Source organism: Pimephales promelas, chromosome 5 (assembly GCF_988280905.1).
Source record: "Pimephales promelas chromosome 5, fPimPro1.hap1.1, whole genome shotgun sequence".
NCBI lineage: Eukaryota > Metazoa > Chordata > Actinopteri > Cypriniformes > Leuciscidae > Pimephales > Pimephales promelas.
Window position 1 is genome coordinate 42,739,845 of NC_142773.1, and position 23,911 is coordinate 42,763,755.

The 23,911-nt window shown below is 34.8% G+C and overlaps 1 protein-coding gene across 7 annotated transcripts in view; it reads right to left on the minus strand.

Moving 5' to 3' along the window:
* The window catches only part of tcf3a (transcription factor 3a), a 50,156-nt gene that overhangs the window by 20,724 nt on the left and 5,521 nt on the right, over nucleotides 1–23,911 (minus strand). For all 7 annotated transcript variants that reach the window (XM_039661101.2, XM_039661097.2, XM_039661100.2 and 4 more), the window contains exons 4-9: nucleotides 10,752–10,822; nucleotides 9,453–9,513; nucleotides 8,023–8,054; nucleotides 7,819–7,939; nucleotides 6,408–6,466; nucleotides 169–268 (exon numbers count right to left, since the gene is read on the minus strand). In XM_039661101.2, the coding sequence (XP_039517035.2) occupies nucleotides 169–268; nucleotides 6,408–6,466; nucleotides 7,819–7,939; nucleotides 8,023–8,054; nucleotides 9,453–9,513; nucleotides 10,752–10,822 (444 nt within the window). The remainder of the gene's footprint in view (nucleotides 1–168; nucleotides 269–6,407; nucleotides 6,467–7,818; nucleotides 7,940–8,022; nucleotides 8,055–9,452; nucleotides 9,514–10,751; nucleotides 10,823–23,911) is intronic.

Sequence of the window (23,911 nt, forward strand, 5' to 3'; positions counted from 1 at the left end):
TTAAGTTTAGGCATTGGGTCGGATTAGAGATCTAGAATATGTTCATGCAGAATAAGACAAGTACTAATGAACAAACAATATCCTAGTAAAGTGCATGCTACAACTAGTTAGCATTGAGAATTGGAGCCTAAACTAAAGTGCGTCTCGATCTGCTGTGTGTTTACGTACCTTGCATGTTAAAAAAGCCTGGATAAAGGTTTCCCGCTTTAGTTCCGGGGTATCCGGTGCCGTCCTGGGCGTAGTCGTCACCAGTGGAGCCTGGATAGGCCTGCCAAGCAGAAGAAGAAAAGCTGAGATTTAGGTCATGGGAATGGGATGTAGAATCGTCCAGAAGATGTGGTTCTGCTTTAGGCCACAGTGTGTGTGTGTGCGCGCGCATGTGCAATAAATTAGGGAACATTCATCGGAGATCAGAGAACGAACCATGACTCTAGTGAAAGTACAAAATAACAAACCGACTACAACGTCAATGGACAAGAGTTAGCTTACATATGACACTACCATATATATATATATATATATATATATATAGAGAGAGAGAGAGAGATAGAGAGAGAGAGAGAGAGAGAGAGAGAGATGGATAGATATTGTTCAATACAAATGTTTTAATTAAATAAATAAATAAACGCACAACAGACTAGTGTCTATGAAGTTTATTTAATTTCGTATGATTAAAAGCTTAATGTTTTACCTACATTTAATTGACAGAGAAATTTAAATGCACAAGACAGAGGCTTTTTTCACAGAGGGAATCTTAAATCATTGATTATTAAAATGTTATTAAACCATTAAAATGGCATCAAGAAAAATTCAAACAAAAAACAGAATTTGGTAAAAAAAAAAAAAAAAAGGAATTTGAGAAAGAAAAAAAGAATTTGGTAAAAAAAAAATGGAATTGAGAGAAAACAAAAAACAGAATTTGGTCAATTTGATAGAAAACAGAATTTGGTTAAAAAAAAGAAGAAAAAAAAAGGAATTTGAGAGAAAATAAAATTATTTTATAGAGTCCTAAACATGTAATTTATGTAAAAAATGTAATAAATTGTTGTTAAATTGTATACGTTTCTAGATTTCAATTAATAAGAAAAGCTTTTTGATTACTAAAATGTACTTGAACCATTAAAACGGGAGTCCCCCCAAAAAAAATAAAAACGAGTAAAAAAAAAACGTAATCCAGAAAAATCCTAACGAAAAAACTGAAATATGGAAAAAACCCAAAACTGATTTCATTCATAGGGCCCTAGATGAGCCACAATGAGAGATTAAATAGTATGTTGTTTCGCTCCATGTTCAACGCTTTAAATAATAATAATAATAATAATATTCAAGTGTCTGATGTGAAAAGCTTGTTTTGATTAAACGGATATAACTAGTCGTCATTAACAAAGACATCGTGTACATAGTTTTTCACCGATACAACACACACGACAAAGCACGCCTGTCTAGACATGAAAGGGTGTTAATATCATGAACATGTGACCAGATTATGAGCCAATTAAACACAACAAAGGGGTCAAACACAAGCAATGCTTCAGTGACGGTAAAAATCCATAGAAAATAAATAAACGGCACAAAATAGAAGAAGAGATGCAGAAGATGACGCATGCACACAAGAAAGAGGGAACGAAAGAAAGAAAGAAAGAGATGCATTCCCAATTACAGAGCCATCTGCCCATTCCTGGAGGCCGGCCAACACCGCAGACAGCTGGAGACGCACGGAGAGAACCAGGAGGAAAAATGAAAGGAAAGAGAAATAGATGAGGACAGGGAGAATAAAAATAGAGGGACTATTTGAGGGCCGAGAGACAATAAGACCAGTGTTAAGAGCAGCGCAATAACTGACGAGGTCACATGGAAATACACCCTGCTCTCGTTTTATATACACACTTAAAAATGTAGTTATGTTAGTAATGCTTTAGTACTATAGTGCATCGAGTACTGACCGTTTCAAAGCAGCTTTACAGAAAATGCATGTTTCAAATGTTAAATTATCATGGAAAACAATACTTAAAAAAATCATAAAATACTGACAAATTGAGTACAAAAATGTTGGTTGTTCTGATCTTGCACTTATTAGTGATTATAATGCAGAACTGTTTTTATGTTTAATCTATAATAACACTGTGCTCTAAATTAATATGCGAGTGACATCACTAGGAGTTCAGTACAATAAACATTCAAATTTTAGTTTTTCTAAGAAAGTGTTTAATGTTTTATTCCTTATATCTTTTAGATAACTGGTATAATCTCAGACAGGTTTAAGTCCCCCCTGTGATGACAATATTGTGCTTAAATGTTGTTTATGTGGTGTTAACACACACCATGTGTAAGTTCATAAGTCGACAGCATTGCTGAGTATTTTCTTCTTAAAACCAAAGACAGTCTCAAAAACACGCTTTGAAATCGCTGGTGTTTCTGACGTCACAAACGACCGTGTGATCGTCAAACATTTGCATATTCAAAGAACCCCGCATACTAAATGAGGGAAGGGTGTCGGGTTACAGTCAAGCTATTTTAAGACATTTCTGACTTTTTTCCTCCAGAATTGTGCGATATAAAATCCCAATTGCGTGTTTTAAATTACTAATTGCGACATAAACATGTAATTCTGAGGGAAAAAAAAGTTAATGACAAACACATACTTAACTTAACTTTTAAAAATGTGACTTTTTTCCAGAATTGCATGTGTATATGTCGCAATTAGTAATTTTGATTTATTATTTATAATTTAAAACAAGCTTGCTTAGGAATCGCACTGATACGCCTCTTACATTAATATGGAACAAACATACAATAATAAAATTCGGCTATTTGAGATCAAATGACCGATTAACGGGATAGTTTACTCAAAATGAAAATTAAGTCATCTTTCTAAACGACTATGACTTTAAAACAAGACATTCTACAGGCTCGACCCACCCAAACTATTACCCACTGAAAATGCAAATGTTGAGACGGCTCCTGATGATTTTATTAAAATAAACAGAGCAGAAAGAAAATCATACGATCATATGAGGGTGTGTGAACGACGACAAGTTTGATTTGATTTGAATGAAGACTGAAATTCAGTGCTTTACATGTGCTGTTTTTTTAAGTAAATATTGTGTCAAATATTCATTTAATATCAGCTATTGCACGTACATCTTATATAATTACTGTATTTCCCATAAAATAAGTAGTACCTGACTAGAGACCATTTTGCAAGATGTAAACAACACTGGTCCAAAAGCACTTCCTGTTTCAGTTTTTTAACACTACATAAAAGCTGGGATAAAATACAACCAACAGAACATTTAAAACTGAATCAAAAAGTTAAACAAACAAACTTTACATGTGAAATAAAGAAAACAGTTACAAACTGAAACAGGAAGCGTTTCTGGACCAATGTTGCAAAATGGTCTACAAGTCACACTGGGTCAAAATATGGCATTGTTGATAGAAAAAAACAGCAAAAAATGAGATGAAAAGATGTTAAAAAGATGTTTAAAAAATGAGGAAATACAATATAAAATTGTTTTGCATAAGTAGATTTGAAAAAAATATGCATTGTGAAAAGCGTTATACAAATAAATGTAAATTGAATGAAAGTCGCAGCATGTTTCAGGCAATAACTAGGAGAGAAACAATATATTATATTGTTCAATAAAAATGCAAAAATACGTATCGTGGATATTTCTGGGTTTTTTTTTCAACATTATATAATGTTGAATATAATGTATAATAATGCAGTGTGTGTCCTGATAATGCCGAATATCTGATGTCACCAGTAAAAAGTGACCAACATTAGGGCTGTCGCGGTTATGGAATTTCCCTTGCGGTAATGTTGAGTGGCTCAATAGCGCGATATGCGGTATTACCGCCATTTATTTATTTATTTAATTAATTTATAAGTATTTGTTGCTATATAAATAAAGTTTACGATGTGGACAAAAACGAGGTCATTTAACCAATAACCGAAACTAAACAGCGTCTATATGCGCATTGAAAGCATGATTGAAAGGCTTTCACTCAGCGCGCATATTGTTATGACAACGGACTTTGAACCGTTCATTCAACGAACACGTTCAAAGAAGCTGATTCGTTAAAAGAGATGTAATGAAACAAGATGTCAATTATTTTTAACTTTAACTTTGTTCCACTTTTCAAGGCTCAGCTGATCAGCAATGCGTCGCATGGGTAACGCGGAAGCTGATGCTTCACTTATTAGAGACCAATATGGCATTGATTCAATGCGTGACTCTGTGATATTATTTTCTGCGGCTTCCTCGCGCTGTGGGATGCTGACCAGCGCTGCTGCTGACGCGCATTTGTGGAAAATACCCGTGACGTGAAGCTTAAAATGATGATACGACAAATATTTCGCTTCCCTTTGACACGGCAACCTTTTCACGACTTCAAAGACAGACGCAGGTAATCGCACGCGCTCTGCCGATCTCTCTCATTCACTGTCTGTGTGAAGCCTCTGTAGGCTACACATCACTAAGATAAACAGTCTTGTTGTTATCATTATGAACTTGTTTAGCATTCAATACACATGCATAGGGATGGGACGGTATGAAAATTTCATATCACGATTATAGTGTCCAAAATAATCGTGATTATCAATATTATCACGGTTTTGTTAAACACTTATGAAAGTGCTCAAAAAGAACTGATGCTCACACTGAAAACATTTCAACAAGTTTTATAATTGAAAATCAACAAACAACAAATAAAACAAGCCTCTCTATGCAGTTTTTTAAGCAAGATTCTATTCTATGGCATTTGCTTCTTTATAATGCCCGTCGTCAATAGCAACGCATTATTACACAGCGCACATCCATAACATTCACAACGGACGCGCGCTCTTGTTTCATTCAAATACAACTTGCCGTCTTGCGTCTCCGGTTTTAAATTGTATTGAAAATTAAATCAGAGTTGATTTATTGTTTACAGAGTTTGATAATATTGGTGTGATTTATCTCGTCTGGACGATTGTTTTACAAAATTAATTCATAAACAGGTAATTAGCTAATCTCATTATCAATTCAATATGTCCCTGTAATTATGTGGTAAAAATAAAATCGGTTTAAAACGTGATGTATCTATACTTTACTATCCCTTAAAATATCACTCTTAATAATAATCTTGTTTGAAGTTGACTCAAATCCACTTGCTACGAACTTTTCTTCGCGGAAGCTTCACGTCTATTTCAAGTGAGTGACATAAAAAGTTTTAACTCAAAACAACATTTCATGCCCAATTGTTTCCCTGACGTAGTTTTGGTATTAAAGGTCAAAGTTAACTTGCCTTGCGGGGTGATGATCACACAAGACGACTCGGCAGATTTGAAGTGTTTCTATTGCAGTGACTTTTTGTTCGGCAGACAGGGTGACCATCCTCGATCAAGCTTCCCTCAGGACTTTTGTATTACCACACCTCAGATTTGGTCCTCTTAAAAGGCTGAAAAATCTCCTGAGCACGGTCACTGCCTTCTGCCATTCCTTCTCGAAGAGTAATTTAAGAAAATATTGCGTGCTGCGCGCCTGCGTCAGACTGGCCGACAGGATTCAGTGAGTTATTAAAATCGCGATAATCAAACACGGTTTTAATGATAATTAAATTTTAACCGTCAGTACATTTTATCACGGTTTATCGTGAAACCGGATATTGTCCCATCCCTACACATGCATGAAGGTCAAAACAAGAAGAAGCCTTATAAAAAAAACGTGAATATCGCGGTTGCTGCGGTTACATGCAATCCTCTGCGGTTGACCTGTCAGAAGCGCGGTACTGCAATATTGCAGTTATCGCGACAGCCCTAACCAACATTATATTAAATATATCTAGTCAGTGATAGTGAAAGGATATTCGTCTAAAATAATTCAGTATTTCAGCTTCAGAGTCATGAATATCGTTATTCTGGCGTCTCTATTGTCCAAAACTATTCATTTACACACACGATGCAACATCACATTTATGGACAGTTTTTGTTCGTTTGTATCGTGAGTTCAGTATCGAATCGTGACATGAGGGCATCGTTACACCCCTGAAAATAAACATGACTAGGACTTAGGAAAATACGGTGAATGCACTTTTTGCTCTGCACTGGAAACAAGGAGAAGCGAAGAGTTTTAAAAGGGAAACAGAACATGCACCGCTGCTCACGTCAGCTCGGGTCCATGGAGGAGATTCACAGAGGCAGTGTGTGTGTCGACTGCATGCACACACACAAGCATGAATGCACGAGTGCATGCGCAACCATAAGAGAACATCTGCACACTCCCGTGGAGAAACTATAGGCAGCTCACGGTATGCATGTAGTGTGTGAGATGAGCACTACAGAAAGTGTGTGTATTGGGTCAGACTGATGGCATGTGGGGTGATAATCTGGGCTCAGACACTAATGAGGCCACGTCGACACTCACCGAAGAAATGGACGTCGGCAACCCATGAGGAACCTTCCGGATCTTCTTGGGCAGAGGATCTGAAACGAAAGCATTGTTAGCGATCGCCAAAGACTGATGAAGGGGATCATGATTGATCATGACACGTTCATGGACGAATATGTACGCCACTTGAATATGTAAGGCTGCATGATCACAAAATAATAGAATAATATTGCATTTTATTAAATAATTGAGTTGCATGCATGTAAATGTGTAAATGCAGCGCCGCGCTTCATTCTGAAACCAGCAGCGCATACATATATTACCATATTGGTATTGGGCTTTAAAAAAGTAATTAATTACTAGTTACAGTGTAATTAGATTACTGTACTAATTACTCTCTCTAAAAAGTATTTAATTACTAATTACTTTCAAAATTCCATATCAATATCAACCAATAATACAAGGATAGACATGAATCTGTTTTAATTCTTTCAAATAAATACTATAAAATTGCATGAATTATCCTAAAACTGACCAAGGTGGAGAAGGTTACATTATAAAAACATACTTTTTAGCATCAGACAATACATTTTGATGTTAAACCCACTATTGTTTTATGTCTGATCTCATGACATTTCACACTTTTTTCATTCATATTTTACAATAATTCATAGGAATTTGTACGAGTGCGGTCGTAATATTTAGACACCTCGAATCGCTGTGAGATCGGATTGACCTATACACAGTATTTACCTCAATTACAACAGAATTAAATTACAGATAAATGAAGAGTAATGAAACTTTACATTTTCAAGGGAAAAGTAATTAAATTACAGTAACTAATTACTTAGTAATTAGTAACACCCAACACTGGAGGTGAAACTCGAAACAAAATAGATTAGAATATGGTGCAAAAGTTCATTTATTTCAGTAATTCGAGTTAAAAGGTGAAACTAATATATTATATAGACTCATTACATGCAAAATGAGATATTTCAAGCCTTTATTAGTTATAATTGTGATGATTATGGCTAGGTGTGGGCGTTATGACCAAAATTTATATATGTAGTTATTCTCGAAAAATCGTCAAAAATGTCTTTTTATAATAAATATCATTATTTTAGTCATATTGAATTGATGAAAACTTAAGTGGAAAGCGTTTTTTAATTTTATTACTCCGTTCACTTTATGGTTACTAGAAAATGTTTAAGTTAGTTAATATAAAAAGTGAACAAAAGTTTTCCCCAAAAAGCTTTGAAAGGATAAACTATAATCCGTTTTATGGTTCAGTGGTCATTACGCAAATATTGTTAACAACCAACCAATCACAAGCCAGCATATCTGTCAAACCCAAAGCCATGAGGGTGAAATGCACCAGATCTAAGGCTGGGCGAAAAATTATTATTATACTTTTTTTAATGATTTAATTTTGTGTGTCTCATCTCACCGATGTTGGAGTCGGCCGGCCTCCGGCGGTGCGGACTGTAGAACTGAGAGGAGACCTTCATGCCCGGCGAGGAGAGCCCGTCGGCCCCGGGGATGTTGATGTCCCCTGGCAAGAGCTGCGGCTGAACATAAAGAAGAGCTCTATGAGGACGACACACACAACTGGTCGCCAACTTAATAACAGCAGATCTGATGTGTTCATTACCTGTGTAACAGGGTAGCCTCTTTCAGATTTCCCTGGAAAAAAAACACACACAATCGCTTGTATTCAGGCAAAACGGTTCAATTATTACAATTGGATTACTAATGGCAAGGGTTATACAGAATCTGAAATTATTTTTTGCTGTTGTTTAGATTTTTTTTGAGCTGGCAGTATGAAAACTTCAAGAAAATCTGGGAATGCATTGAGCACGTCAACATGAAAAAGCATCAGCGACCCATTTAACTTCAATAATGTGGCGCAAATCTGAGTGAAACAGGACACTGGAGGAGGAAAGTATTAAAACATTACAACACATTAATGCATTAAAACTTCCCCCTTCCAGTGCATTCACACAATTAAGTGGAATAAATATATCTATAAATAAATATAATATATATATATATGTGTATATCTCGAAATTACAGAAAGTTGTATACTATGAAAAATTATGTACTTAAAACTCACAGCATTTACTGGGAATAAAATTATATTTTAATGTATTGTAAATAGAAATATAATTCATTTAAATTATATATATATATATATATATATATTTAAATGAATTATATTTCTATTTACTATCTATATATATATATATATATAATTATAATATATATATATATATATTATTCTATATGTATATATTTTAAATGAATTATATTTATATTTACAATATAAGAATTTATTTATATATATATATATATATATATATATATATATATATATATATATATATATATATATATATATACACACACACACACAGTATATATTTATAAATATTTTTTATGTTAATTAAATATAATTGAAGTAATTTTAAGGCATTAAAACTTCCCCATTTAGTTCTTACACTCCAAATTGTAATATAATTAAATGTATAAATATGTACACATACACACACACAGTTCTCTCTAAATTAGTGATGAAGCTGTGTTACTAGTAAACTAACATTACAACACATGACTGCATTAGATCTGAAGCGTTGTGATTAATTGATGACTGCTAATGTTGGTCTGAGAGTTGCTGGCCTCCATCTGTCTGTGTGTGTGTGTGTGTGTGTGACCTCGCCGGGCTGAGGTACGCCGCTTATGGCTTTAAGACTGCGCACAAACAACAAATTGTCCCATTATAAATGCCTAAGTGGTAATTAGTTAAAACGCAACCCCCACCCGCTTTAAAGCCGGAGGGGCGGTGGATTAAACCCCCCCGTCGGAAAATCCCTGCATGACCTAAACCTGCGCAGGACAGCGGGCGCTCGCGCGGCACACTTCACAGGCGGATCTGAAGAGGAAATGAGGTCGATCTGATGTGTAGTTTGTCACTAACACACACAACGAGTCTTCAAAAACTCCTCATCACCGTAAAAACTCCCTAAAATGATTGTGTGAAATTTTGCGGGTAATTGCTGTAATTTTAGTGTTGCATTAACTTACCGTCAATATCCAAGTTGTACATGCCGTCGTGCTCAGGGTAGTGCGGCCCATCTCCATACAGCTAACACACAGAAACACACACTCATATACAACAGCGGCACTGACAATACACATGTAGAAGTGGTTATACCGTCAAATATCGATAATGTCATGACAGGGATTGGCATGTTTACATAACATTCACAAAGGATGAACCGTGACCATGGACTTATTTGATCTAATAATAATTTTATTTATTTTTTTCTATTGTTTTTTTTCTCTCTTATTGTTGTTATTATTTCTCTCTTTTATGTTAATAAAATGTTTAAATCAATAAAAAGACAATTGGGAAAAAAAATATCGATATGACTGAAAGTTGTATACTACGCAACATCATGTAATTAAAATTCGCAGCATTTACTGGGAAGAAAATTATATTTTAATGTACTTATATTTAAAATAAGTAATATACAACTTAAAAATTGAATAATAATGTACATGTATGCATGCATGTATATAAATATATATATATATATATATATATAGGCTACACATATAAAAATGTAAGGTCAAATATAAACTATTTAAAAATTGTATTTAATTATTAAATGTAATATTAAAATGCCTGTTTCTTCATATAAATGTACGATATATATATATTTATATGAAGAGTTCAGATGCAAAAGCCTCTAAATGCCATTTGAAATGTTCTTCTTTAATGATGATTTTTATCAAACTTGTATATTTAAGTTCAGTAATTTCACTTAAATTACAATTAATAGGTAATTATAATTGCCATTTAAGTTTTTTTTTTCATTTTATATATATATATATACACATACAATTTTTTTTAAAAATGATTTATTTATAAAAAAAATTACAATTTATTGGATGGATGGATAAATTAAATATAGACTTTCACGTATGGCAGGGACCCGGTTTAATATTTAAGTTCAGAGAGGACACATCATTCATTCGCTCTCTCACACACACACACACACACACACACGTGACGCATCTAACATTCATGCAGCCTGACAGGTGAGAGATCAGCGCTAGACCGAACAGGTAAACACGAGGATCACCGGCAACGGCCAGCTAATCTCCCACACTGACCGACTGACCTACAAACACACACACAGCTTACGATCTAAAGATACACGCCAGCTCCCTTCAAACTAAATCGGAGTCGTCTTAAAGTGGACCAGATATATAGTCCAGTCGGGATTGTTTGCTTTAGGGATTAAGATCTGATGGATCAAGCGAAGCATGAACAAACACCGGAGATACACTGTCGAGTGTGTGTGTGTGTGTTCGTACCCGTGCGCCGAACGAGGGGCCGTTCGCTTCTCCTGAACCCCAAGGGCCCGAGCCACTTCTTTCATCTAAACCTGAAACACAAATAAACATCAGTATTAAGAAACATATACACAATAATTGCTTTCACATCATGGCCAATAATCAATTTGGCATTATAAACTTATACCGTTTCATCTACACTAACATAATACAGTTTGGGGTCGGTAAGTCTCTTCTACTCATCAAAGCTGCATTTATTTGATCAAAAACGCTGTAAAAATTGTGAAATATTATTGTAATGTAAATCTAAGTTTTCTGTGTGAATATGCAGTAAAGTGTAATTTATTCCTGTGGATTTTCGGCATCATTACTCCAGTCTTCAGTGTCACATGATCCTTCAGAAATCACTCTAATATGAGGATCTGATGATCAATTGAAAACAGTTTCACATTTTCGTGGAATTGTTTGTTTTTTTCAGGATTCTTTAATAAAAAAAAAACACCATTTATTTGAAATTGAATCTTTAGTAACATAATAACATGTCGCTTTTGATCTATTTAATGGCGTCTATGCTGAATTAAAGTTAATTTCTGTGCAAAAATCTCTGACAAAACGTTTTATAGATACTGTATTTTTTGAATGCATTTAATATAATAAATGCATAAAAACGACAAATAATCATTTAGCACTTTTGAAAACCTGTCACGGAAAGAGTGCTCAATTAGAAATACGGAAATCAAAGTGTAAAAAGAGAAAGATTATCATCAATCTTGGCTAATATATCCAACAACTGACCATTGACCAATATATGCTACAATAAATAAATAAATGCATGCATAAAGTCAAATAAACAATGCATAAATTGATGCATAAACGCATTAAAAGATAAATGTATAAATAAACCTAAGAATAAAGTCATAACTAAATATATAAATGCATTAGAAAAATTATGAATAAATGAATGCACAAATAAATAAATACGTAAAATACATAAAGTCAAACATAAATGCATTTAATAAATGCATAAATACATAAATATATAAATGAAGCCTGCCACAGAAAAGAGTGCTGAGTTAGAGATACAGTAATCAAAATGAAAAAAGAGAAAGATTATCATCAATCTTGGCTAATATATCCAACAACTGACCATTGAGAAATATATGCAACAATAAATAAATAAATAAATGCATGCATAAATTGATACATAAATGCATTAATAGATAAATGTATAACTAAATACATTAGACAAATTTAATGAATAAATGCATTAAAAAAATTATAAATAAATGAATGCAAAGTCAAACATAAAGGCATAAATATATAAATGTATAAAAAAAGACAAATGAACCCTTCCACAGAAAACAATGTTCAGTTAGAGATACAGTAATCAAAATGAAAAAAAGAGAAAGATTATCATCAATCTTGGCTAATATATCCAACAACTGACCATTGACCAATATATGCAACAATAAATAAATAAATAAATGCATAAACTCAAATAAACAATGGATAAATTGATACATAAATGCATTAATAGATAAATTAGACAAATTTAATAAATAAATACATTCAAAAATTATAAATAAATCATAAATGCGTAAATATATAAATGTATAAAAAAAGACGAATTAACCCTTCCACAGAAAACAATGTTCAGTTAGAGATACGTGTGCAAAACACATATATTTGAACAAATTAATCAGTCAGTGTGTTGTCTGAATGGCTGGAGGACTAATAGATCTTAACAAGCCCTGTGGGCTGATCTCAGGTTTACTGGAGAGCATCTTAAGCCTCTTTCACAGAGAGATTGCAGAAAGATGTCCCGGCAGCGCTCGCTCACAGATCAGATCTCCCACGAGCGGTGCATTATCAGGTCAGGCGATGACCCGACTGAAGCTCGATGGTCGAAACTGTGTTTGTGTGTTCATCTCTATGTGATGTGACACGTGAGGTGAGCCGTCGACCAAAACCTCAAAGGTTTCAAAACCACAAATGTCACCGAAATTTGCGCTGGAACTCGTAAAAAGCAGCACACAAAGGCGGCAGAGACACCGAACGGAAGATTTTTAAAGATTGATGGTGCAGAAATTTCCCGAAACCGCCCCCCGTCTGCGCCTTAACGCTCGCAAACATCTCTGGAGAGGAGAAGCTTAATTGTGTGCTGATTTGCATAATTGTGCATATTAATGAGGTCTCTGCTTATGAATATGCATTTTTGTTTTGTTGTCTAATTAAAATGAGGGAAAGGGGGGGTGATCATGACAGAGACGGCGACGGAGCAGAACAGAAGTACGGCGGACGAGTGAATTACGACTTTAGAGACATTTCCACGATCCTCGTGTGTGTGTGTGGGGGGGGGGTCACAGGCTTGTGTCAGCAAATTCAATAAAATGGCAAGGGACACACAGTCGAGTACACACACCACTGACGGAGCAGAACCAGCAAAACAGGAAAGAATTATTCAAGCACTGCCGTTGTTTTACTGCAGACACACAATGAGGACGGAAAGTTCATTACGATTTAACAATAACGCGACTTCCTGAAGCCGGCGGATCATCATCCTGGGGATCGCAGACGAGACCGGGAGAAAAGTTAAAAATAACAAAGCTTTGTAAACAGCATAACTTATATATTTGTAAATGTTATATTATACAGATTGGTAATTATTAGGAGATCTGCTGAAGACTAAAACAAGCGTGTTTGTGTCAGTGAAGATTAACTTTAAGTGAACGCTTGATGACGGTTAAGGTAATCAAAATGTACAAATAGGAAGATTGTGGCTAATTTATATCCTACACTGACCAATATATGCTTCACTGAATAAATGCATAAATAAACAAATGCATAAATGAATGCATAAGTGCATATATGCATAAATAAATAAATAAAACTTATAAATAAATAAATAAATAAATGCATGAATAAATGCATAAAAAATTCATGCATAAATTTATAAATGAATGCACAAATAAAGGCATTACACATATATGTGGATGTTTAAGCATTTATTTGTTCATTTATTTATGCACAAATATATATATATATATATAATAGAGCCTGACTGATAAATGATAAGGCCGATACGATACAAATATTTGTTGGTTTAAAATTTTTTTTTTTTATTTCAGAAACGCGAAATAATTTTATTTTATTTTTTTAAATATGCATTCATCGGCCATTATAACTGCTCATACCGATAGTTTGGAAAATGCGTAATATCGGCCGATAAATATATAATATATATATATATATATATATATATATATATATATATATATATAAAACGGTCATACATAAATGCATTAATAAATAAATGTCTAAATACATAAAAAAGATGAATGCATAGGCTAAATACATGAGTTAACAAATGTATAAATAAACTGTTATATAAAGTCATAACTACATGCATTAATAGATAAATCATGTATAGATAAATGCATACAAAAGATTAATGCATAAATAAATGCAATAAAATGCATAAATAGAAAAATTGCATAAGTACATAAAAGTATAAATTAAATAAATAAATGCGCAGATACAGACATAAACTCAAATAAAGTCACACATAAACATTAATAAATAAATGCATGAATAAATAGGCAGCTCCCAAGCTTCTGGGTGAGGGCAAGCAAGAGGACTTCAGTCAAACTCAGACTTCAGTCAAAAAGAAAAAGTGATTATATTTTAAGGCTAAATTATATTTTTAAATTATTAAAAACTAAAAAAAAAAAATTATTAATTTAATTTAAAATTAAATTAAATTTAAAATTTATGCTTGCTAAATTATTTTTGTTTTTTATTTAGAATAACATGAACTGATGAATCATTACCAACCAGACTGTGCATTAATAAAGTACGGTCAGTTGTTGATCATGTGGAGTGTTTCAGGTACAGGGGAAGTGAGATTTGTGTTTTCAGCTATCCGTGGCGGGTGGGAAACCGAGACAGAGATGAAAGACAGCTAATACTGTGAAATACTGTGAGAGAAACAACAGGAGGGTGATGACATATCAGCACAGTATGAAAAAAAACTCAAAAATAGAGGTGATCCATATTCATAAGCGCACTGAACATTCACTCCAATTACCAAACTGATTAGTGGGAGGAAAAGTGAGAAATTCATTCAGAAAAGTCCCTTCTGCTCTCCAGACGTCCATAAAGATCTCTCTACATTAATAGCGAACGGCTGAAGTTATGAGACATTCCCCTCCGCACCTGAATAAACAAAACTTTGCTCTGCAGGCCCAATAAAAAGCGTCTGCTGCGCGTTTGAGCGTCTAATGGTTACAGCTGATCCGCAGAGGCCAGCGACCCTCCAAATCACAACCACGCTTTATATACACCACACACGGGTGAGAAACACGACCTGGCGGACGTCTGAACGCCTCACGATAACAGAGAAGCCCATGCTATCGAATAATGGACCTGCTTAGAGAAGGAAACTCATCTGCTAAATGCTTTAAAAGGATTGAGAGGAATCGTCGTTTTAACCAAAGTAAAAATTTGAATATCGTGCAAAAGTTCAGTAATTCAACTTAAAAGGTGAAACTAATATATTATATAGACTCATTACATGCAAAGTGAGATATTTTCTTATAATATTGATGATTATGGATTACAGATATGAAAACCCAAGTCAAAATTAGAATATTGTGAAAATGTTTTCATATCTGTAAGCCATAATCATCACAATCATAACAAAATATCTCTTGAAATATCTCACTTTGCATGTAATGAGTCTATATAATATATTAGTTTCACCTTTTAAGTTAAATTACTGAACTTTTGCAATTTGAAAATTTCAAATTTCACCTGCGAAATGTTTAAATGCATTAAATGCACAAAACACTGAAAAATAAACTAAACTAAACTTTTTAAACTGAACACAAGTTGGGCCCTTTAATCAATGCAATGCAGAAAACAAACAAAATCACGGATTTAATGAGATAAATAAAGGCATTTTATTTATATATATATATATATATATATATATATATATATATATAAATGTATACCACTGTACAACCATAAAACCGTATTCTAGACAAATGTGGGCAAAATAGATGATTTACTAAAAAAAAAAAATTCTTCACTTGATCTGAGCGGTACAAGACTTGGCTACTTTTCCTAAGTTTGCCTCCTGAACACACACAATTTTTTTTTGACTCAATTCTACAATGTTCAGTGGGTGAAAAAAAACTCCTTAATCTTGTATTTGGGTCAAAAATGGGCACTTATAGAAATGAATGGGAAAAACTGTAATTTAGAGCATTCTAAAATAAGCCAAAATAAGACAGCAACGTCACTTCATCTTTAGGTTTTAGCTCTAAGAACTTATCGGAAGGATATTTTAATATAGTTAAAAAATAAAACATAAAAAATAAGCATAATTTGCATAGAAAATATGGTACTTTCTGAAGTAAATAAATCAGATCAACGTGTGATCGTCAACCAGTGGGTCTCTGAGCGGAGGCGGGGCTCATTTGCATATTCATAGAACCAAACATACTAAATGAGGCGAGGGTGTCGAGTTACATTCAAGATATTTCAAGGCATGAAGGAACTATGTAATTTTAGTGATCAAAGATTACAAAATAATCTTGATCAATAATAATAATAAAGTTATTGACCTCAAATGGACTTTGAAAAAAAAAAAAAGCCTATTTTTTTTCCTCAGGGCTCCTTAATTTAGCTCTGACCCTAGAAAAGTGAAATAAACCAGATATTTGACATCACTTGTCCCTCGTTTACGAGCAGATGAATCACGCTAGCGGAGAGTCGTCCTGAGCTCTGCGCGTCTGTGAACGGCTCTACCTGCCCGAACAGACACGCTAATTACACGCTACATACATGACAGCGCTTCAGGCCTGCGGGGATCGTGAGCGAGTCGTGACTCAGGGCAGATACATTCACACAAAGACACCAGAGCTATAATTATGAGGAGAGAAACGCTGAGCGAGTCACACTTGAGTCATGGGCTACAAGGGTCCCAGACACATAAACACCGAAACATCGTGTTCAACAGGACCGTCTCTCAGCTTGATTTATTACTAGTTCTCACTGCATGTGACTCATAAGCTTATCACAGGTTATTTTGATTCAGGCTGCATATCAAACGCCTCACTAGTGTATAATATCAGTCTTGTTGTTTAGGGATGAGCGCTATATTGAGTATTTATGATAAGTGGGATGATTTCAGGGATATAAAATCAATAGCCGTCACTTACGAGTTAAAGGGTTAGTTCACCCAAAAATGAAAATTCTGTCAGTATTTACTCACCCTCATGTTGTTTCAACCCCGTAAGACCTTCGTTTATCTTCGGAACACAAATTAAGATATTTAAGATATTAAAATCGCTCCTGCATACTAGTCCATAGGCTTCTTGAGAGACTGGCTCTTGCTGTCCTCGAAAAGTCATTAAAGACATCGTTAAAATAGTCCAAGTGACTACAGGGGGGACACTTTTGTGCGCAAAAAAACAACAAAAATAACGACTTTATTTCAACTATTCGTTTATTTCTCCCTCTGCGCGAGTCAGGTGACTAGTTTAATAGCGTAAGCTTCTGTTATTGTACGTCACACGCATCACACACACATGACCAGCGTCGGCCAATAGTGAGCCTTCGTGTGACGTAGCTCTACGCAATCACACTACGTTAACGGACTATAGGCTTATGGAGAAGGAAGTGAATAGTTGAAATAAAGTCGTTATTTTTGTTGTTTTTTTGCGCACAAAAGTGTTCCCGTCGTTTGATAAACTTAAGATTGAGCCACTGTAGTCACTTGGACTATTTTAACGATGTCTTTAATGACTTTTCGGGGACAGCAAGAGCCAGTCCCTCAAGAAGCCTATGGACTGTATGCAGGAGCGATCTTAATATCTTAAATATCTTAATTTGTGTTCCGAAGATGAACGAAGGTCTTACGGGGTTGAAACAACATGAGGGTGAGTAAATACTGACAGAATTTTCATTTTTGGGTGAACTAACCCTTTAATATTCCAGCTGACATCAGCATTCTCACTTTCAGACAGCAGAAAGTGTTTGAAATAATAGTTTTGTGATCCGAAGTGGATTCAGATTAGGGCTGGGCGATAAAACGATAACGATAATTATCGCGATATAATTTTTCTCGATGAAACGATATCAAGAGGTCGATAAATGTTCGATAATGTTTATGCGCCAAAAGGGGAACGAAACTCATTTGAACCGCGCGCGCCACACGGAGCATTTATCCGCTCGGCTCAAAGTCCAAACGGCAGCGAGCGCAGCGCGAGCTCGCTAGAGCAGACGCGATTGCTTTGATCGTCTCGCTCAAGACATCCAGCGAGAAACGCTTGAGTTCAGCGAAGAACACAGATGTCAAGTTTAAACCAGTTTAAAGGCAGATGAAACACAGCTGACAAAGAGGAGAAACACTGCGTGCAACGATCCAGTCAGAATCTGTATTGATACTGAATCCATTTAGCCTACCATGGATTTACTGTAAGGTTAGCCAAGTAATATTAACTGCACCATGAAATGTGGGATATACATATTTAATTGTATAATATCATTAATGTAGACAATTCATTAAATGTCTTATGAAATATAAGTACAGCATTTAATAAAGTATTTAACTGTTAGGCCACTGTTTTCATACAAATACCACAGAAATCATAAAGTTACATTTTACCATGACAGTGAGGTGCTAAGTTATAGGCTATGCCTGGTTTTATCTGTGGTTATCATCATCTAAATGCATGAGACTGGATGACCAATGGTTAATTTTAATACAACTCAGTCAGAATATTACATTTTACCAAATAAAAATGTGGTCGTTACATAAAAAAAAACCCAGAATGTTACCGTTTTTGTTAATGAACATAAATTTAACATTAGCTTAGTATTAGCTTGAGTTAGGATGCAGATTTACTGTCAACTCACTGTCAAATATGCATTTTGAGATAAAACATGTAATTTTAATATTGCAGCCTGCACTGCAAACTGTGCTGAAGAAATATTTTTCTATTGAAATATTTATTTTAAGGAAAAATGTTTGAATGTTCAACCTCATATTTGTGAAATGTTCACCTGTTTGGCAAGTGTTTGTCATGATATGTTCTGACAATAAAGAGTAGTTTAAAACCACAATTTACTCTCTGGTTAATACAACTTTCACTTAAGAGCAAAAATCTGCCTTTAAACTTGAAAGAAATAAAGATTTGACGTATATCGTGATAATTATCGATATCGACTGATATAAGAAAAATTATCGTGATAATTTTTTTTGGCCGTATCGCCCAGCCCTAATTCAGATCAACATACAAGGCTGAAATGGATACATGCGATGCAAAAGACGACGCGTGCTAACCATTAGCATAGTAAACATGGTAAATAACGACCGCTTTGAAAAAATCAGACAAATCATATAGGCTAGGGCTGTCACTTTTGTGAAAAAATCCTGTTCGATTTTTGAGACGCAAGTGTTCATTAAATCGATTTTCCATGTCTAAAGACGTTTCCATTTTCAACACCAAATACGGGCGAATCCACGGACACCTAACAGGCGTTAGGACGAGCGTAAAGAGGCGCTTGAGACGCACGAGTCGGCAATATTCCTGATGATTTATTGCCGTGAAGGGATTCAGGGATTGAGATTAACACACCAAACTCACCAAATGCGGGTAAAAGTGAACTTTGGCGGGAAACGCTGTCCAATCACGAGCCTATTTAGCTTGTTTCTATGTTTACTTGCTTTGCTGGGGAAGTTCATGTAAGACAAATCTGTGCGGATTTAGCGCAAATACGCAACTCGTGATCCTCATTTATTTAACCCTCTGAGACCGACGGCATCGTCGACGACGCCACACGTCACCTCCGATAAATGTTTACATAACTCGATGACAGATTTATCGATTTTCTTACCGTTTTTTTCCAGCAGAAAGCTAACGAGCTAGCCATCACGGGGGTGTCTTTCTAGCCTTTACAGAAGGTTTTCTATCCAGCCTGGAACTTGTGCTTCCTTTCAGAGGTTTTCAGCAATAAATCCAATCGCGTATGTCGCACTTTGATACTCTTGAAGTCCATAATTTATAAATATTCTGTCATTTTTGCCGCTAGCTCGATGCTAGCGGCCATTTTGGATATCACGTGATGTTTCAACATGTTGGTTTTTGACCAATTACAGGCTGATCCGTCGTAAACATTGGTGTGCGTCATTACCATAGACTGTAAAAAAAGATGGACGACGCCCCTCCGCTCTTTTCCATCGGAGAGAACTGTAGCCGCCAGTGTCTCGATATGGCGCTGACATCTTGGGACCTGAGTCTGCGCACTTGCGTGTTTCGGGACCAGTCATGCGCAGTCGTGAGCAGGAAGTAAAGCCGCGAAATCAAGGCCGCACCCTCCTTCGCGCTGAATCAAACGTAAGCACACGCCCCGCACTTTCATTAAGTGTCCTCTGTCTGCTTCGTTCTTCTCCAATGATGTCCGCTGATTGCAGAACCTCGTTAAAATAAGGTAAATACAACTACTAACCACATAATCAACATTATGAAAAAAGTCCGCTGGTGCTTCAGTGACTACCTCGCACAGAGAACCTGTCAATCACAGCTGTCAATCATGATGTCAGAGCACCGTTTTTATCATCACATAACTAACTAAAAACAAACTTATTTTAAAAACGAACACTTGAAATTACATCAACGTGATAGAAACTACAGTAAATGACAGAAACTATCTTTGGAAAAAGGATATGTGAAGTGTAATTTAATTGTTTAGTTGGTCTCGCGTCCCATTGAATAACATGGGGAGGCGGGATTTATGAGCTATACTAGGACCGGTCACAGGGGGGCGATCGAGACGTTTTGGCTTTACTTTTGAGGGCTTGTGCGGCACGCTTGGTCATTACGCATGAACCAAGCGCTGATATAGTGGAGAGAGATAGAGACACACTGAGACGCGCGATTCACAGAGAAATGGACGTAAATAAAGCGCTGGTCTATTTTGGATGCCATACCATGCAGGATGATGGATTTTCAGGAGAACAGATCTTTTTGACAGATGAGGAACTAGATTACCAGGATAGACCCAGCTGAAGTGCCATTTATTTATTTACTGTAAAAAGTATTATAGTAGAATAAAAATAGCACAAAAGTATAAAAAGAATCTAATAAATAAAATAGAAATGCAAAACCTGTGATGTGGCCCTCTGTGTGATTGCTGATAGGAATTGTTTTGAGGCTTGGCACCAGTGAACTTCATGAGGCCCCAAACGCCTGGACTTCTTTTGGAAAAATGTCAATAGCTTTTGTTCTGTACAAGTTATAATGTTCATTCCTGTGCTCCAGGACTCCAAAGACATGAACAAACTATTTTCCAGATGAAATTTGATTAGCTTTTATTTATTTGTGTGTGATTTCAACAAGCATTTGAGTTATTCAATTTCCGATTTATTTTTTCATTTGTCTTTATGGTCCCATAACTTATTTTACATTCAGGTGACATCAATGCAACACAAATATGTTGAAAGTTCAATTTGTCCTGAAAAAAAAGAGCTGTGTCAATTGTCTGTGCACCAAAAGGTTGATGTTTTACAATCTTTTTTAGTAAATGACACCAGACGGAAAATGAATTGTAAAAATACCCTTAGGTCTCTGGGGGTTAAATACAGCGTATTACACAATCTGCTCATATCTGGCTCACTTGAACACACACGTCACTACACAACACATAACGGCGTGCTTGTTCACTTGCACTGAAGTAAAGTTAATAGCGAATATTAAAAAGCATTTGGTGAACAGTTATTTTCCAGCATCCTAAATGTTGTGTCCTGTATTGATCTGTCCACATAAAACACATTTTTGTTAAAAGGCTGGTAATATCGATTACCCATTTTCGTTTTCGATACTTGTATTAGTTGGTCCGACCGATTGGGCAATCGATTTCCAAATGTAAAGCGACAGCCCTACTCACGACCATGTTTATTTTATCAGTCGGTTCGTCTCGTCTCTTTACTCTGAGATACATATTTAGTTCAGCACACGTCATAAAATACAGCAAGCCTGGTTTCTCAGTTTCTCTGAGTTAGAAATAACCGTACTGGGACTGTGCTAAAGTGCCTCAGGTCATATTTTAGGTGTCGAAATCATGTTTATATCACATTTAGAAAGAATGATAATGTCCTGCAACTACAAATAACTGAAACAAAGCCACTGATTAAGTGAAATGACGGTAATAGCACTTTATTTGATCGAAACAACCATACGGAAAGTACTGATTAAAGTAATGTTATAACTTGCTGGATCAATATCAGAATATCATATTCGCTTATCTCGAAGGTACAAACATGTTACTTGTGATAAATCAAGAAATTCAAAGAATAATCAAAGAATAAGACTAAAGTGTGTTAAGCTGTACAACTGATTCGTTTTCCGTCGATAAAGATCTGAACAGTTGCTCGCCTGTATAATATCGAGGGTGATATGATGCCACGGACAGTTAAAATAGTGTATTTATCTGGATTTGGCAACATATGACACTTCTAGAGATTTGGGGATATTTTCATCTAAAAATCTTACATATTGTCCCTTTAATTTGAATAGTTTTATCTTAGTGCTCGTATAGACACAGATTTTTACAGTATGTTGTTTCTTGCATTGATTTTTTTTTCAATTAGTAATACAACAGAATATTTAGCTCTACTAATAGCTTTGTGTGGCGATTTTTCTTTCCTATTCATGAAAACTTTGCATTCTTCTGTATTTTCAACACGAGTTCTGCTGTTATAAATATCTCTTATTCTCAGTTTCAGGTACTCAGTAAATGAAACTGTGGCCGGTGACGGACTCAAACCTTCATGCAAACGCCCTCCTCAAACTTCACAACGAGTCAAAGGCTAAACCCTAATTCACAAGCAACGCCATTTCACTCAAAACAAAATGGCAAATAATCAAGTATTAAATTACAAAGCGTAAAAGTTGGGCGGGATGAGTCACTTGCCATTCAAAGTCACACAAAAAGCATGTGGTTTTACTCTTTGTGCAGATTCTCCTGCCATAACACTCATATTCTCTCAATCAGCGCCGTGCTGAAACCGTACACTCTTGCACATGTCATCTACTGACTCATGGAGGATTCGGACAATGACACCGACCGTCTGACCATCACCGGCTGACCGTTCTCATTTCAAACAGATCTCCGTCACACCAGAAAAATTAAATAATTCACCAAAAATAAAGCAAGTTTTGTCATTACTCAATTCAAACCTGTATGACTTTCTTCAGCGAAGCACAAAAGATGATATTCTGAAAAACACTAAGTTGGACACCGTTGACAATAATAGAAATCAGTTTCATTATTTTTCCAAATTGTGTTTATTCCCCCCATTTTATTTTATTTTTTTGAATGGTTAAATTCCATTTTATTATCAAAAGCATGTCTAATTAATTGAAATCATTAAATTGATACAATTTAAACGTAATTTCAGTATTTTTTCCTCCCCAAAATTCAGTTTTTTCGTGTTAACATAAATTAATAATTCAATATTATAATTATATAATATTTATTTAAATAATACATTTTTAAATAATATTTAATGTTTAGTTTTTTTTCTACGGAAATTATTAACTGTTGTTACTTTTTCTAGATTTTTGATTTAATACAAATTTCTTATGGTGGAAAACAAATTAAGGCTTGAAACGTAAACGTAATTAAACGAAAAAGTAAAAAAAAAAATCATTTTTTGGCAAACAAACGCAAAATGTTTGCCGTTAAAATTAAAACAATTAAGAAAAATTGTGTGATATTCTTTAAAAAAATACTATTTTAATAATTTGACTGTTATGATTACATCGAGAAGTACATTCTGCTGTAATTTCTTAAAGTTAAACCAAACTTTTATTTTGGCGGGCTGTCGTGAAGAGCCATGTATCAGTTATCTCTAATGAAATAGTACAGTTATTTTAAAATGTTAAACAGTTTAGCAACAATAAACAGGTGAAACTGAAAAAATTAAAATATGATGCAAAAGTTCATTTATTTCAGTAATTCAACTTAAAGGTGAAACTAATATATAATATAGACTCATTACATGCAAAAGTCTTTTATTTATTATAATTTGTTATAAAAAACAATTTTCAAATCTGTAAGCCATAATCATCACAATTATAACAAATAAAAGGCTTTTGCATGTACTGAGT